The sequence below is a fragment of the Pagrus pagrus genome (genome assembly GCF_965226575.1).
Source record: "Pagrus pagrus genome assembly, chromosome: 15".
Taxonomy (NCBI): domain Eukaryota; kingdom Metazoa; phylum Chordata; class Actinopteri; order Spariformes; family Sparidae; genus Pagrus; species Pagrus pagrus.
Window position 1 is genome coordinate 10,471,942 of NC_140199.1, and position 17,625 is coordinate 10,489,566.

The following is a 17,625-nucleotide window of genomic DNA, read 5'->3' on the forward strand; positions in this document are numbered from 1 at the left end:
TGCTGCTTCAGGAGAGAAGCGGGGTGGAGGGGGGGGGCCTTCACAAAAGACCAGGGGGGTCTGATGTTGTCCAGACACACACACACACACACTCAACCACATGCATGCACACGTAACGCCAGCTGCCGCACACAGCCCCAGCCCAGCATTTCTGAATTAATAATACAGAGCCAACCACTCTGGAATAATAGTGACTCACACACACACACACACGTGCATAAAGCTTTGCACCTGTTCACCACTGCTCAACTGGACAGGGTTGGGCTGGTTGACCCCACACCCACCCACTCACGCACACACACACACACACACACACACACACACACACACACACACACACACACACACACACACACACACACACACTCTCCTTGTACACTGTCTCTTATAGGCAACAGTAGGACAGCTGTGTCCGTCTCCTGACCCTCCCCTCCTTGTTCTGATCGACAGCTACTCTCATTGACGATTGGTCCAGCTGCCTTGCTCTGTTCCTCTGATTGGCTGGTTTGACATCCAATGAGGCAAAGGAACAGAATAAGAATTTGAATACGAATGTCAGATTTAAATGAGGAGCCTCTAAGAAACCCTCTACTCTGAGCAATCATTTCATTTCATTTCATTTATTTATTTATTGAGTTGGGACAATGCACATTCATCAACATTGATACGTTAAGCATCAGTGTAAATGCGCCGGACTTAGCATAACTGCTAAATTTCAGCCGTAGTCCCAAGGCATGAATGCACAATATGAGAATATTAGAATTACTAAATGAAAAAAAAGATTAATGTCCAGTCAGATTCCATTATTTTTACTATACTAATATATGCAAGTAATGGAGTATGTAAACAGCACACAGTTTTTTATTGTCATGAACTGGTCCTTGATGATGTGTTGTGGATTTTAAAGTCATTTCTTTCATCCATTCAGTCATATTTTATTTATTTTGCTAATTTCACTGTTGTAAAAGACAAATAATACATACTTATATTCCATGAACAATAGACGAGCAGAAGGAAGAATAACTTCTTTACCTCCTCGCATCTTCAGAGATGCACTGATTGCAATTTTCTAGGCCGATTCTGATTTCCAAGTTTTTTTAAAAATTCACCTGCCAATTCTGATTTTTTGGCTGACTCTGATTTAAGAACTGTAATTCACAGCATACACAAACATTTATGTAACTTTCTTTTAATGGAATTCTATTTATGTTTGTAATAAAACATTGACTTTTCAATAACTAATAAACATAATGCATCAAAATATTTAATGGCCTTTTGCTGACACAAACTTTTGCACACCTGTGGATTGACAGGTGCGTAGGAGCAGACCAAGACCAAGGGCAGACAAAATCAGGACAAAACTCCCACAATCTGTTCACCTCACAATCAAGAATTAATATTAACAACAACTCCTCGGTATAAAGATCTTCACCAGGTTACCTTTGATGGTCTTTGACTGAAATGCTTCAGTTAGCTACCAAAGCATTTACGACATATCCAGGACTCTTATTGTGAAGGGTAAAAACTGAAGTTTAGTCTATTGGTTCATCTCCACAAATCACATAAATGTCAACAATACATACTGTGATACGATCGATAGCAGTCATTTTAACATAAATGTTACCTAATCAGTTCAAAATGTCCCATTATTTTGAGCTGCATATTTAGTCATTGTCCAGAGAATGTCTCAGTATCCCTCCACATGCTGCAATACACATCTGCTGTAATGTAGTGTGTGCATACAAACTTAAATCTCCTATGATCCTTGAAATTTGATCTTAATATAAACAACCTCTGTTTACCTTTTAGGTAATAGTCTATTTCTGGCTTTACACACGACTAATAATGTTTTGAAATCAACCTCATCTTTAAATGTCGACATGTGACTTAACAAACAAACAGTCTGTTGGTATGCTTTCTGACATCCATCTTGTTTATACGTCTTATTGCTCTTTTCAACTAATAGATCTACTGTATAGTATATACAATGTTTGGTAAATGAACTGTATAATGTGAACTTCAATGATATAAAATAAATGAAGAGATCAATTATGCCAACACACAATGCCATCCAGAAGAGAGAACAGAGAGAGGCAATACACCAGCAATCAGTGCAATTTGATTAGCCTGCTCATTGGCTGTGTGTGCCTTTCCTAATCGCATTGGATCCACTGCTTTCTGAACACAAGCAGCATGGCATTCCTAATGTTATTTGGGGTTTGAATGCAGGGGCCTTTTGTACTGGTTTGCTTGGATTGTATTTTTACCTTCTTGACATACTAGAGGACATCTAAACAGATCAGTCTTTGTGTTTTGAATGCCATGATATGCCTTGGTAGTGTTTGTGTGGGTGGATGGATATGTGGATGTAGGAGAAAAAAAACCTTCTAACTGAGCTGTGTTTGATATTCCTCATATAATCTAGACATAAACCTGAGTTTATTTGGTTAATGATAATCTTATATGTTCTTTCTTATATATCCTCCTGTATGGCTATAGTATGTGCTTAACTGTAGCCTCTGACGTCAATGTGCACATGTGTTGTGTTTCATCAGTATGGCAAGTCCGTAGAACATTTATTGAGGAGAAGAGTTTTTACTGGACTGTAGGCTGACCCAGCATTATGTACTGTACAGAAGGTCACACTGGGCCCAGGCATGTCTCCTGTTTCACAGGGCAGCCCTTTGCAAACAGAAGAGCACGGAGCAGGAAACCAGCAAGCAGTGCAGAGAGGCCATCACAGAAACCCTCTGAAATTACAGCATTAAGGAGGAAAACCTGTCTTTAGTTGTTACCTTTCTAAATTTCAACAGGGTGTTTTATTATTTGGTGTTACATGTCTATTCCTATTTGGAATACAAAGAGAGTTTGGTTGTGAAAGGTGACAGTGAATCTCTAGAGATGTTTTGCCTTCTGGCATTTCCTTCTCATAATTTTAGATCAAACCCAATACATTGGTATTAAACAAATACTGTATGTCTGCAAGGTAATTTGTCTCTCTGTAGAGCAGCCTTGAATTTTACATTTTCACCTGACTTCTCAGAGTACCTTATCATATAGAAATTTAGAAGTAGTTTAATCAGGGTCTGAATTTAACACCCTCCAGCTGCCAAATGCTTTTTTGAGATTGAGGACTCTGATGAGGATGTTTTAAGTTGATTAAAAAGGAGTTTTATTCAAGCTTTAATATAATAAGCTGAATGAGTTTGTACTCAACATGATGCAACATGTTTATAGCAATGCTCACATCCAAAAACACCTAAACGTGAAGTGCTGGACAGATGCAAAAGTCAAAAATACAAAAGCAGATGGAGGTCATAAATGTTCATGGAAGCATTATCCAGTGTGGGGACTGCTACTAACAGTTAACTAAGCTGGCAACAAAAGCTTAGTTTTTAGTTTTTAAAGCAGTGTGTTAGCAGCAGATTAATGTTTATGTAGTCTAAAAATGTTAATAAACATCTTATACAGATTTATAAGAGCCTTATTAACTATTAACGTATGCTTTTCTACAAGGACCTTAATTTATAGAGTTACAGGTTAAGGTAATGACATAAGCAGTAAAGCTATTCTTGATGTAATTGGCCATCTCTCCATTTTCACGGTAATTTTACAGAAACTTGCTGGACTTTTACCTTGAATTCAATATGTTGGAAATAAGGTGAAGTTAATTATATTTTAATGTGACTTTGTTGTAGGACTGCCGCATGTGAAGAGACAGATAAAGTAGTAACAGTAATGAATTAAGACTGTAAGCTTGAAGTTGCTGTAGCTAAGTGACCTTCACCCACCCACTGTGTGTATGTATGTGTGTGTGTGTGTGTGTGTGTGTGTGTGTGTGTGTGTGTGTCTACATATGTGAGTGTTTGTGGGTGGGGGGGTAGAGAAGGGTGGGGGTGTGGCTGAGTAGCCTCCACAGCCTCCTGTCTGGCACAGGTGGTGTTAAGCAGCAGCCCTCCAGCTAAGATGCTAATATGCTAACACCGCACTAATCCTAGGGTGCTTTAGGAAGCAACGGACCCTGCCTCCTCCCCGACAACACAGATGAGCAAACACTCAAGTATAAACACACACACATACAGATTTAAGTTGACTGAATGCCTGCGTACAGAAATACACACACTTACACCTGATATGTACATGTGCTGATCTTACATATGTATATTTGCACTGTATACACACACACACACACACACACCAGTGCTGTTAGGGGGATTAGGATGTAAGGCATCTTGGCTGCTGTGCATCTGTCAGTCACTCTCCAGCTCTGTGTCAGTATCACAGCGGTGGCCACCATGCTCCAGGGAGCCACCACCATCTACTGGACTGTAGTGGTACTGCAGGAGAGGACCGAAGAGGGGAGGAGGAAAAAACACTAAAAAATATGCAGCAGAAATAAAAGAAAGGGAAATGTATAGAAAAAGGGGTGAATCTCAGTGTGATGTATTTGCAGAATTGTGAACCTGTAATATGTTGTCACTGTGTGTGTATGAGTGTTTGTGTGCATGTGCATGTGCCTCCTTCTATACCAGCTGGGAAAGCAGAGGGGCACCAGGGCAGCCTGCATTGGTGTGTGCATGTCTGTGTGTCTGTGTGTGTGCATCCAGCACAGTCTACCAGGAGGATCTGGCTGTGTGCAGCTGGCTGGATGAAATCTCCTAGTGGGCCCCAAGGGATGGCCACACTCCCATGGGTTTCCACTCAATCTGGCCGCCCTGTGGCTGCCCTGCCCTGTCCCAACTCTGTCACTGTCATAGCCTTAACCGCTTACACCGAGGCCTGCCTCTCTCTTTCTCTCTTTTTCGCTCTCTCTTGTTAATTCTCATGCTCAGCCCTCTTCTTTTTCCTCATCCTTCCTCATTCCACGGACTGAGCTGCAGGCTTGTACAATTACTTCAGTACTAAACCTTTAAACCCAGCTGCAGCCCCAGCTTCAAACTGAATTCAGTTCTTTGATTCTTCAAATCTTTTTTTCCCACTCGTTCGAGTCTTACACAAGTCATCATTACACAAGTGACAAAAATGCCTCCCGAACTTTTACAGGTAGAACACAGTGCTACTTTTGTGTCGTCACTGATGGTCCTTTTATTTAAAGCACTCGTACATGCACACACACGCTAACACCAGTCCAGTCCCGATGTGGTAATGAGACTAATGCACTGTAAGTGGATTGGCTTTGAAGAGCCTGGATTCGTCTTAAGATGTCTGAGCAGGCTGGAGTTAGAACTGCTGTGGTCGGGGTCACACACACAGCCAAAGCAACATAAATTGACACATACACAATTAAATAGACTGTACAGATCGTGCAAAAAATCTTTAAATAACTATTTATTCATTGTTTTCCCTGAACGCTGGTTTGGAGCAGAGTGACTGCAAGAGTCCTGTGCAGCTCTGCAACATGGACAGACTCGGAGAAAGATGTCTTCCTCAAGTGTCTTACCGCACAATTCTCCACTTTCTTAACCCCTGTGCCCTCTGCGCTGCACACAGGCACCTCCACCCTTCGCTTACTTACTTGGCTGATGTTTAGCTAATCTCTCTTCCTCCCTGTACATTACTGCTTTTACTCAAGCACCAGCCGCTAATGCCCACATACGTAAACATATCAAAACCCTTCCCGCACTGTTGTGTCTGGAGGTGTATTGACCTTAGTCTATAAGGAGATCAGTTCAAGCTGCCGGCCAACCGTTTCAGCTCAAACACACCCACCAGTTTAACTGCATTCTGCTGCTGTTTCAATCATGCAAACCACATGCTGCTACAGTGTGCATTAGTGATTTGCATTTAGCTTTACCTACATGAGATATGTAACATTTTGGACTGTACAGTAATATGACAAAATTGACATAATTTTCTAATTTAATGTTGTTAGGGCTAGGGCAGCAACTAAAGATTATTATCACTGTCAAATAAAACTGCCGAAAACTTTATTTTCTTATTAAAATGACCGTTAGATAGCTCTGTATTCCAACAGTAACCACTGTTGTCTCTCCTCCCCCTGCTCATTCACTCAACGAAAAGCATTTTTTTTCTAGTGTTCCTGCCCACTTACTCCAATCAGGACAGAGAACTCTTTAGAAAAAGCTACCTCAAAAAAGGAGAGCTGTGCAAGTGTGGGGATGTACAGAGGAGGGAGGGGATTGCTAACTGAAGAACAGACAGAAAGTTCGCTCAAACGAAGATGATGAGGCTTACAGCAGCTTTAATCTGTCGATTATTTTCTCAAATAATCAATTTGTTCGGTCTATCAAATATTCGGTCTATTGTCATAGAATAGTAAAGAAACCAGAGAATATTTATATATATTTATATACTTCTAATTGATTAGTTGTTGCAGGTCCAGTTGAATTATGATGGGACTGCAACCGAAGATGATTTTGGATTGTCAAATAATCTGTCCATAGTCTCTAAGGTCTGGTCCATGGAGTCTCGTCTGGTCTTCTGTTGATCTGACCAATAGCCCAAAATATATTCAATTTACAGTGGTATAAAACAGAAAGAAGCAGAACAATTTTGCATTTTAGAAGCTACACGTTTCTTGTTTTCTCAATGACTTAAATGACTAATTCATCCTCTTTTGATAGACTAATCAGTTACTTGAATTGTTTCAGCAATTGAACACAGCACACTTAAAACCTGCCCTTCACCTGTAGGAAGTCTGTTATTTTCTCCTTTGGTCAGCCTGGTGACCAACTATCCAGTAATTTTGTTATTTATTCTATCCCATGTCAGCCAAACACTACTGCTCTAAACACTGAGCATGTGTGCGTGTGTGTGTGTGGATGCATGTAAGAGTTTGTGTGTGTGTTGTCATGCAGCCAGACGACACATTCCTCTCCCTGCCGGTGAGCTGCTGTGTATGTGCTGGAACGTGGCAGAGCCTCCTCCCCACTCTCTCCATCCGCCTCCCCTCCCCTACCTCTATACACCACCACCACCACCACCACCCGCCACCCCTCCAGCTCCCAGAGTGCCAGTCACACAGCCCCGTCTCTGCGCCATCTGCATATCAGCTCCAGCCTCGGCCAAAGCATTAAATTAAATCCCTGTTTGGGTTGATTAACAAATGGCTGGTGAGCTCACATAGTTATGGAGTTATTTATTTAATTGTCATCAAGGTTTTTCCTGCTTTTCGTCTGTCTCGGTCTCTGCTGAAATGTGGGAATCCGGCAAAGCAGAAGAGCAGAGGTGTGCTGGTGTCCTGAAGGAGCGAGCGCGAGATGGAGAGACGGAGAGACGGAGAGAGACTGCAAAGTTTCTGTCTTGCTGGCTGAAGTTCAGCCTTACCACTTGTACCTGTCTCCTATTTTCCTCTCTGCATTCCTCACTCTCATTCTCTCCCCTTTTCCCCCTCTGTCCTGAAATGAATAGTTAATCAGTCCGCTAATTGAGTGACAGTTAGTCAGTGCGTTGTTGTAATTGTCCAATCAGAAAGCTTGGAACGGACACAGTCACAGCTGATTCATCTCCTGCCTCTTACTTCTAAATCCACAAGCTGCAACTGGAGGATGTGCCAGCAAGAGTTATTTCTCCTAGAAATTCCAAAATGACTTTTAAAAAGTTTAGTTTTTAATTTGTAGTTTGTGGCTCACAAAAAAGGCTGAAAACGACAGGTCTTGAGGGGTAGAGAGACTCGGGGAAAGATGCAACCTTTTCACTTTCCAGCACTCCTTTCTTTAGTTTAAGGCTTAATTAGGCAAAATACAGTGGATGTGGTTGTTGGTAGCTTGATTATTGTCATCAGTCTTAATGTTATGTCTTATACGTTCCTACAAGAAGATTTTAGAAAAGCAGTCTGTAAGAGAGCACTGTAGTCCAGCTTCTCAAGTCTACATTTTGTCTCTGTTTTGAACAAATTTAGCTGAACATTTAAACACACTTCAAAATGGTTTATCTTCTCCTCCTAAATATCCTCTGTTCCTTAGATGTTTCAGATCACCCACGTTGTCCTGTATTTCTGATATCCTGTCGTTCTAACAAGGAACAAGAGACTCCTGTTGTCATAAGCACTGTATAGTGTAGTATTTACTAATTGGCCTTAAGGGAAAAGTAAAGTTGTGCAGAAAACTAAATGAAACTGAAGTGAGGAGTCCGAGAGAGATGGTGTGGGAAGGAGACCGGCTGTTCTGTTTTCTCCAGCAGTCCAAACTAGAGACATGTGGCTCCCCAGACAAGCTGTCCAGAGTGGGAGAGCTCGCTGGACTCATTACAGGCAGGGCCAAGACGGGATAGCTTGACAGAACACCATTGGATCATTCGGAGGATTGGAACGGTCGAAACTGAATTGTGTCAGTTTGTGTGTGTGCCTGTATGAGCGTGTGCATGCCTGTGTTTGTTTGGAACGCCATGTGTGGACAACTGTCCATCTCCTCTCTCCGTCTGTGCCACCCCTGGCTGCCCCCTCCCCCGCCCCCCAGTGGACGTGTACACACACAAACACACACTCGCACACAAACACACACATATACATGCTGTCTATGCCCGGCCAGAAGGATTGCTTAAATGTTTTCAGTTGTACTGGACAGCTGAGCGATGAAGTGGCCAGCCACAGGCTTCCATTGGTTGGACACTTCATCTAGAAACTGACTCAGAGAAATGACTGGACTTGGACCAGCAAGCCAGTCATCACTGCCAGTTTATAATAGTTTTATCAGTTTAACTTTCTGTTTATCCTCATCCATTTTGTCAGTCAATACATCTCTTTTCTCCTATCTACTTTGAAGTCAAGCAGAGTTTCTCTTTATCAGATCATCAGTTTGTTTCCTTCATTAAGTTTTTCTAAGGTAATATTTTTTGATGTGAGCTTAAACCCTGTACAATACTTACACCACATACTAAAGACTTAGATATGTCCATAACATTGAATCATTACCTTTATTTTGACTAGAGCTGCGTATCACCACTGATCTCCCAAATTGATTACATTCCGATTCACAAGGTCCAAATTTGATTGAATTTTTGATTCAGTGAGGGATATTTCAGTTAGTGTACCAGTTTTTCCTGGCTATGAAAGACAGAAAGCGAGAACTAATGCTGTAAATTGCACTAGGAACAGTCAAACCTGGTGCATTATTAAAAACATTAGCGTTTACATTACGAATTGAATAACGTAGATTTGTAGTTAAAATCTTCCTGTGTCGAAATTAATGAGATTGTTGTTCTGATTTAAACATTAAGCACGTTTTAAGTTTCCGAGGTGCATTCGAATGCACTTGAATATCTAAAGTCCTGTCCCTGTGCCATGTGTGTAAATCTCAGACACAGAGAGACGGCAGACGACAGAAGCAGCGCGCCTTTAAGTTGCACTAAAACACTGTAGAAACTCTCAGCATAGTTTCTAGGCAGATAGCCTTTAGAGATTTGCTCGCCAAAATGAAAATCTACCCACATTTGGCGCTTGGCGGGTTTTAATTTCGCACCCTGACATGCATCCACATATATTGAAGGAGTACAAAGTTGGGATTTTATGAATCAATATCAGATCATTTTAACCAGTGGTTCCCAAGAATTGCAGTTGCCGCAGTTTGCAAACACATAATATATTTTAAACATTGTCTGTGAGTAATACAGAGCTGCAACTTAAGTGTGACATCTTACTGAAATAACTAAATAAGGAACAAATCACCTTCATACTGGAAGGACTAAATTTAGAGTTCTGTCTCTAAGTGGTGTCTTAACTTGTTCGGTTTCACACTGTAAGAAGCTAATATTTTGAGACACACAACACACTGTGGTCTTTTCACCAGCCGTTGTACTGTTGTACTGAAGCCGGTGAGTTAAGCCTTGTCATAGTTTCTCGTCTTCATTTTGATAGTTGTCATGTTTGGTGTAGTTTCATTGTCCACTTTATATTTAACTGGCAGTCCTTTCACAAGCTTGTCCGTGCTTTGCTAGCAGTGCAGAACATGAATGAATGTCTCGTTCATTCAGCTTTGTCATACAAAATCAGTTTTTTAAACCCACCACTATTTCTGACACGTTCTCTACAAAAGAGAACTTACATTTTTTTTCCTTTGCATTATTTTTTATAGATTTTAGTGTTGTATCCATCCCATTGTAATTTAGATTTGAAAAAACCTGCATCATAGGTTTTCTAAGCAAAAGATCACATGTACAACATAAACTACAAACATTAAATAACGGAGATCTATTAAATTCACTCACATTAATTTACAAAGTACTAATGAAAGTAGTTTTCTGGAACAATTTAAGCTCATTAGGCCCGCTTACATTTATTCTCACTCCAGGGAAGCAGAACCCCACAATGCTCACAATCAAATTGCTGAACTGATTACATGCGAGCCTAATCCCTAGCTTTATATATACGGTATTCTCCTTCCACTCACTTACAGCCCCCTTCCCCTCCATTCCATTTTTGCTTTGCTTTCTTAATTAATTTTTTCCTTATGCCTCCCTCCATCTCTCCTCCCACCCCTCCCATTCAGCCCCTCTCACAGTAGCGAGTGATCCAAAGAAGATGCTTTGTTTCTGAAAGAACAGGGGAAGGAAGCGGGAGAGGAGGGGAGAGTGGGTGTATTTGTGAAAAGGAGAAAAATAGAGTCTGAGAGAGGAGAGGAGAGGAGAGGAGAGAGAGAGGTGTGATTTGGTAATCCTGATGACGCACTGGCACCCAACAGCATTTTGTTATCTGTGTCTATCTGTGTCTCTCTCTGTCCCTGTGTGGTGGTTCAAATCAGCCGCTACCCCCCCACCACACACTCACATACGCACACCTCCACCACCAGCACCACCCAGAGGTACCGGCAGGCCCGGCAGTCGCATGGTCCCTTCGGCGGAGCAGGTGTTTTTCCGCGACGTGTTAACGAGCGCGGCCTGCTGTCATTTCCGCTTTAAATGGATGTCACAAATAGAACACATACACATACACACACTGCCTATTCTCTTCTCCCAGCAAATTAGCCTAAGAAAGGTGATCAGAGCTGTTACCGAGCTTTGTGTCTGTGTGTGTCGGCGATGAGTGTGTTTATGCATGCAGACACACATGCACCTTTGTCTATTAGTATGTCTTCGCAAGGTGTGTAAATGTGTGTGTGCGTGTGTGTGTGTGTATTTGTGCATGTCAAGCAACGGCTGGTTAATTAAAAGGGGCTGAGAAGTGGGGAACATTTGTGTCCTTCTGTGGTTTTTATTTCTGTTGTTTGAAATGAGAAAGTGAAATGTTTACACAGCTCCCGGCTTTGGAAAGTGTTGAGATTGTCAGTTTCTTTCACCAGAGCTGTGTGTCTCAGTATTACTTCAGCCGTGTACCATGTGCGCGTGGTTTCCTCCCTCAGTTTGTACTCATTGTACTCGTCCGACTACGTGTGAATCCACACATGTGTGTACTTTAATCCATGTGTGTATCCATGCTGTTTCCAGTAAGTGTTATCCGCCTCTGTGGTGTGGAAATGTTTGACACTCATGTAATCCTGCAGCGGGTCATCTGATAAAGCTGTGGTGCCACCTTAGTGCCAGTCTGTGCCAGCCAGTTGGGTAATACTCGGCCACCAGCTGCTCAGCAGATGTTGTTATTTGTTGCTGCAGTCTAAGAAGGGTTATTCCCTGTATGTAATCTTATCTCAGCTCATGTCATCTCATCTGGTCTCATCTTATCTCATCCCTCTTCTCTTCTCTTCTTCCCCCTTTGCTGCCGACCAGTGGTTTTATGCTTAAATTATGACTTCATACATGTGTTTGTGTGTGCGCAATGTGCTTCGGTGTGTGTTTGGTGGCAGGGTCATCACCTCGACACCTGCCCATATATCAGCCAGATGATGTTTCTGGCATGGATAGTTCGGTTGTTGTGCTGGTAAACATGTTTTTGTCGTTTTTTACATGATAATCCGATCTGTATCTGGCAAGCGCAGTGGGAGTCATACTGTGGGAGTTTGTGTCTGCGGACAGTGTGTACGTGTGTGTGATATCCTTTGGATGGATAAGGTTGAGCGGACAGGATTTTAACTGTCGAGGGAATAAAATCTGTATTTAAAATCATAATCATTATTGCTATTAATACGTTGATATATTATCATAATCATCATGATTATGATTACCTCTGAGTGCACTGCTGCCTTCAGCATCATCATCACTGTTGCCCTCATGAATTCAGTGTCTGGTTGACTTACGTTCTCTTCTCTTTGTGTCCATCTTCTCCTTCAGGTGAATACATAAAGAACTGGCGGCCACGTTACTTTCTCCTGAAGACAGACGGCTCTTTCATCGGCTACAAAGAGAAACCTCAGGATGCCGACCTGCCCTACCCCCTAAATAACTTCTCTGTAGCAAGTACGTAATCTCGCATACATACATCACAATAAGCTTTTGGCGCTGTGCTCTAGAAGTGACTGTTAAATACTGGTATTGCATTTAAACTAGAATGGCTTTCAGTAGAGTGCATACCTCTACCAAGGCAGAACCCTTTAATTCAGTCAGGCCTAATCCATACAGTATCAAACTCAGTAGCCCTGTATCACTCTGAATTTTAAACCACTTAACCATAATTTAAACTCACCAGAAACATAAACACAGTCTATCCATCCAATGCTTATTGATTCCCATCCCAAGGATGTAGCTTAGATACCTGACACACTCATTTGGAGCTTATTTTTGTTTTTGCTGGCTTGTTATAATCTGGCCTTTGCTGTAAAAACACAGTAAACTTTAAACTTTTTAATCCTAACAGAAAAACCAGTAGCAATGTGTCAAAATACCTGCATCTTTTCCGTATATGATGCACCCGTTTACCCTGCATACTTCTCTGTTAATGTTAATGTTAATACTGTGACACCTGCTAAAATTACGTTTCAGTTTCACCTCTGTGGGTGGTGAGCTTGCTTTAGCACACTTAAGCAGGGAATTAAACCCATGTCTGCGGGTTGGAAGACAAGCATTCCTCAAATGGACCTCTGTCATGTAAAGTGCCGTTAGATATTGCTTAAATGTTCTTGTGGTTTCATCACACAGAGCCACAGTGAAATGGTACAGCAGCTATTGCATCAGTTCACTCATGGCGTGTTGTCAGTCATCAGTCTTCACAGCATCAATATGCTTTACAGAATTCACCACGTGCTCTAATTAACCATTTATCAGTATATCATCTGTCTACACCTGGTTAACAAGCTCCACAGAGTCTTTGACATGTGTAATTAACCAGCTAATGAGTTAACAAGAATAATTTTAATGTCTCTCAGTCTCATTACCACCACTGTCACCTCTCATTGTTCATACAATAAATGCAGATTGGAGATCACCCTTAAAGACAGAAGACATAACCGACTTACTACTAAACTTATAATACTCACTCGTTGGTCTGTCATCACCTTTACTTTTTAACACACACAAAACCATTTTAATCTGACATCACTGTGATAACTGAGAACATTAAACACAATAAGACTGGTCAGCACATCCCTGTTCAAGTCTTTGTTATTTAGACTCCTTTATCAATGTGTTTATGTTTAAAGTTCAGGTTTTGTTTTTTATTCTCTCCGGACTCGGCTGCTGTACTGTAGCTGTCACACTGCTGATTATTACACTAAAGAAATACACAAAGTGCAATGATTCATACTAGGTATGTCAGTGATAATGGCGGTTCTTGAAGTAGTTGACATTTGTTAAACACCATATTAAGTAATGTTATATTCAATGTTGGAAAGTTCATTACAGCAGATAAAATCAAATGAGACTCAAAAGGACAAAACAAAGCAAACAAACTAAAAAACATAAACCAACTACAAGACCACACATGCAAATGTCTTTCCAAAAGACCAACAGAGTAAGGAAAAATGTAAATCATTAACAGAATAGTTTTTCTGATAAATATTACAAATAAAATACTGACCATAAATGTGGTGTTGTCACTTATATAGGTAGTAAAATGGACTAACTTAGACTAGTGGAATTACTATAATCAAGTTAAAATGTAATTAAGGATGACCTTGTATAAGTTGCCTGAATTTGGAAGAGTAAACAGGATTATGTAGTTATGAATTATTATATTCCGGAAAACAAAATACACCCAGATTATTGATAGATCAGCATCCACGATTGTGCTGGATAAACCAGATAAAACACTTACAGTATATCATGCAGCATATGTCTCTTAATAAATAAATGGATGCATGTTGTGTAGCTGATTACTCAATTTCACTTTCATGCATCGCTTTCTACTGAACGTAATCTGATAGGTACAGTATTAAGCAGGGCACGTGCCCTGATGCAGATGCCACTGTATTTACTTGCAATGACGTCACACTGACAAAAATAGACACTTCCGCATAGACATCTTGCAGTTGATTTGCATTGTGGGATGTGAAGTCAGCATGTTTTAAAATTTTTGTTGTCATCTTTTAGCTTTAATCATAACAACAAGATCAAACACAGTGGTCCAACCCTTCTAGCTGCCCAGCTTCTTTGATAAACCAAATTTTCCCAAAAGCGACATCTCACTGACAGTCACACTAACTGCTTGGTCTGGGTTAAAATCAAGCTGTCTTCTTTATGCTGTGGCCTAACAGGTAACCTAACCTTAGTACAACTGTTACTATTAATGAGATATCTCACCAACAAATATGCATTTTTGACAAATGAGACATGTATACACTGAAATAACATCAGGAAAAATAAGTTTTCTACATGAAAGTTATAGTAAACAAACATTGTAATTGATTATATTCATAGTTAACTCTACAATACTGCACAGAGCCTTAGATTTGGATGTTAAATTAACATATAATCAAAATAGGGTCATCAGTTAAATGGATTCAGACAAGCGCTATGTAAAGTTTCTGCAGAACAATTCAGTGAGGAATGGTGATGGAGGGGGTGATAGCGGAGGCAGAGGAGAGTACAGGAGAATAGGTGTGAGATGGGGGCGAAAACAGAAGAAAATGATGACGAATGGTAGAATACGAGCTGAAACTTCAGAGAAAACGATAAAGAATGGCACATCAAAGGACGGAGGAGGAGAACGAAAGACAGGAGTCCGGAAGGGAGGACAAGAATGGCGAATGAGCGATGGGAGTCGATCGGAGGGGGCAGAAGAGAAAATTGGAGACGCGGGAGGAGAGAGGGGAAGAAGAGCGAGGATGGAGATGGAAGGATGATTAGGGTGGAGAGCAACGGATGAGAGACAGAGAGAGGGATGGTGGGATTGGAGATGCAGATGAAATATGGGGGAGAAAAAGGGAGGAGAGGAGGAGAGGAGGATCGGCAGTGCTGAACAGACAGGGAGGAGGAGACGAAGACTGGATTGGAGAACGAGGAAAAACGGGGAGAGGAAAAGAGTTTGCGAAGAGGACAAGCCAGGCCATACATCCGGCCCCGGCTGCTTGGCACCGCGCTGGCACTGCCACATCTGTTGCCCAAAGCTGGGAGGCCAGGTGGCGTGTGTGTGTGTGTGTGTGTGTGTGTGTGTGTGTGTGTGTGTGTGTGTGTGTGTGTACGTGTGTGTACGTGTGTGTATGTGTGTGTTTGTTTATCTGTTCGTGCCTATGTGTGTGTGTTTATGTGTGTGTGAACAACAGAAGTGGTCAGATGGAACAGAGATGGTACAGGCCTGTTCCCTGCAGAGGGACTCATACATACAAGCCTGTCGCTCACACACAAACACACACACACACACTGATGCATGCACTCACACACACCCACTAAACCGGTACACAGATTTCACAATTGCCTGCTGTGGCAAACAACCCAATTTCAGCTAACGTTCAAACTTCAATATCACTTTCTGTGTGTGTGTGTGTGTGTGTGTGTGTGTGTGTGTGTGTGTGTGTTTGTTCATGAGTGTTTTTTGGCATCGTCCCATAGCATGACCTTGTTTTCTGGCGGCACAGCAGGCCACGCTCACGAGTCAGGTAGTAACTTCTTTGTGTGTGTGTCTGTGCTTGTTTGAATTTACATCGAATTTCTGCCGCGTGTACGACCCGAGGTGTGTTGTCATTAACCTTCCTGTCTATATTTAGGCTGAGCCATGACATGCTGTGCTGTGCCACACTTAAACAGAAAGTAATTGGAAGAAGGGATAGCTGAGGACGGGAGGAGAGAGGAGAGAATGACAGGAGACAAAAGGGGAACAGAGGGGAGGAGAAATCAGGAGAGGAGGATGGAGGGTGATGTATGTAGAACAAAGACGAAGTGGGGGGGACGAGAGGTCAGAGGATGGATCATTCTGCTCTTTTACATCAGCTCTCATCCCCGATGAGCACAGAGACTGCTGAGGGACAATGAAGATGCATTCCTTCCCACAGAGATCTCACAGCCCCATCTGGCTATGTGTGCGTACGTTTCTGCGTTTGTGTACTGTATTATGCGTTTGTGTAATAATGGCCTACTGTATTGCCCATTTTCACAGAAATGTGTCTCTTCGGATATTCGCCAGATGCGTATGTGCTGGAACACATAATATCCCTTGGAACAGGAGAGAGCCTTTATTTGAATCATTGGTGGCTGAAGTTATTGCCTATGTTTAAACTAAAAAAATTAAAAACAAAGCTGCATCTGTACTTAATTGTGCAGTTAATCTCAACTTGATATTCAAATTTGGTCTGTTTAATTTCAAGTAGCAGGTCTACATTCTTTCACTACAGGCCCTGTACAAGTTGGGGATAGACAGATTATTGGCCTGGCTGATTTTGGGGTCGATATTTAGCATTTTCAGGATCTGCGTAGTAACTACAGTTATGAAATAGTGGAGTGGAAGTATAAAGCGGCAGAGATTGGAAACCACAAAATTGTACTTTGGTACAGTGCTTGAGTAAATTGTAGTTCGGTACATTCCATCACTGTTTATTCTCTATTTTGACTCTCATTTTTACTGTAAAAGTACATTGGTTTCAAATACTGGTTATCTGTCTGCTCGATTACCAATAATGGTTTGGTACTACACAATTAATATTATTATCAGTTATGACTTACCCTTCAAGAATGAACAAAGTGTTTTTTACTTGAACAATTTCACAAAATAATATGCCCTGACAGACATTAAACTTGAAATATTGTTGGATAATCAACACATTTTATATTTGCATATTCTTCCCCAGCTTGAGAGTCACAAAACACACACAAAACAGCTCCACAAACACCTTTCTTGTGACATCAAACAAGACTCTGTGCCCAATAAAAAAAATTTCATAGTAGCAAAGTTTTTTATGACTCTAGCAAGCAAGACAAGGGAGATTTATTTATAGAGCACACTATAACAAGTTAATTTAATGAGCCTTATATTAAACTGCATGCTGCTTGTAGTAAAAAATATGATAAAATACAAGAAATTGTATCAATAACTACACAAAAGAAGAGAAAAAAACTCCCAATAAAACCTCCAACACACAAAAAAGACATGGACGTACCACAAGCACACAAAGTTATCACACTACCAGAATTTTGAACTTTGATACTATGCTAGAATAAAAAACAGAACTCAATACCTCTTTTGATACCACAGCAACAAAAATAACCCCCCAAAGCTCTGGTCACACAACACAGGATAATTGTTTTGTTTTTCTTATTAACCTGCACACAGTTCTGGTACAGAAAAGGTCACTGAGCACACACACCAACACAGCTGTGATATTGCTGATGTCCGTGCAGCCTGCGGGTGAAATTCTGATTTTAAATATGTGT

The 17,625-nt window shown here is 41.2% G+C and overlaps 1 protein-coding gene across 2 annotated transcripts in view; it reads left to right on the forward strand.

Annotated features, from left to right (window-relative positions):
* akt3a (v-akt murine thymoma viral oncogene homolog 3a) overlaps positions 1–17,625 on the forward strand; it is a 62,819-nt gene that overhangs the window by 21,641 nt on the left and 23,553 nt on the right. For both annotated transcript variants that reach the window (XM_084375313.1, XM_084375312.1), the window contains exon 3: positions 12,160–12,285. In XM_084375313.1, coding sequence (XP_084231439.1) covers positions 12,160–12,285 — 126 coding nt within the window. The remainder of the gene's footprint in view (positions 1–12,159; positions 12,286–17,625) is intronic.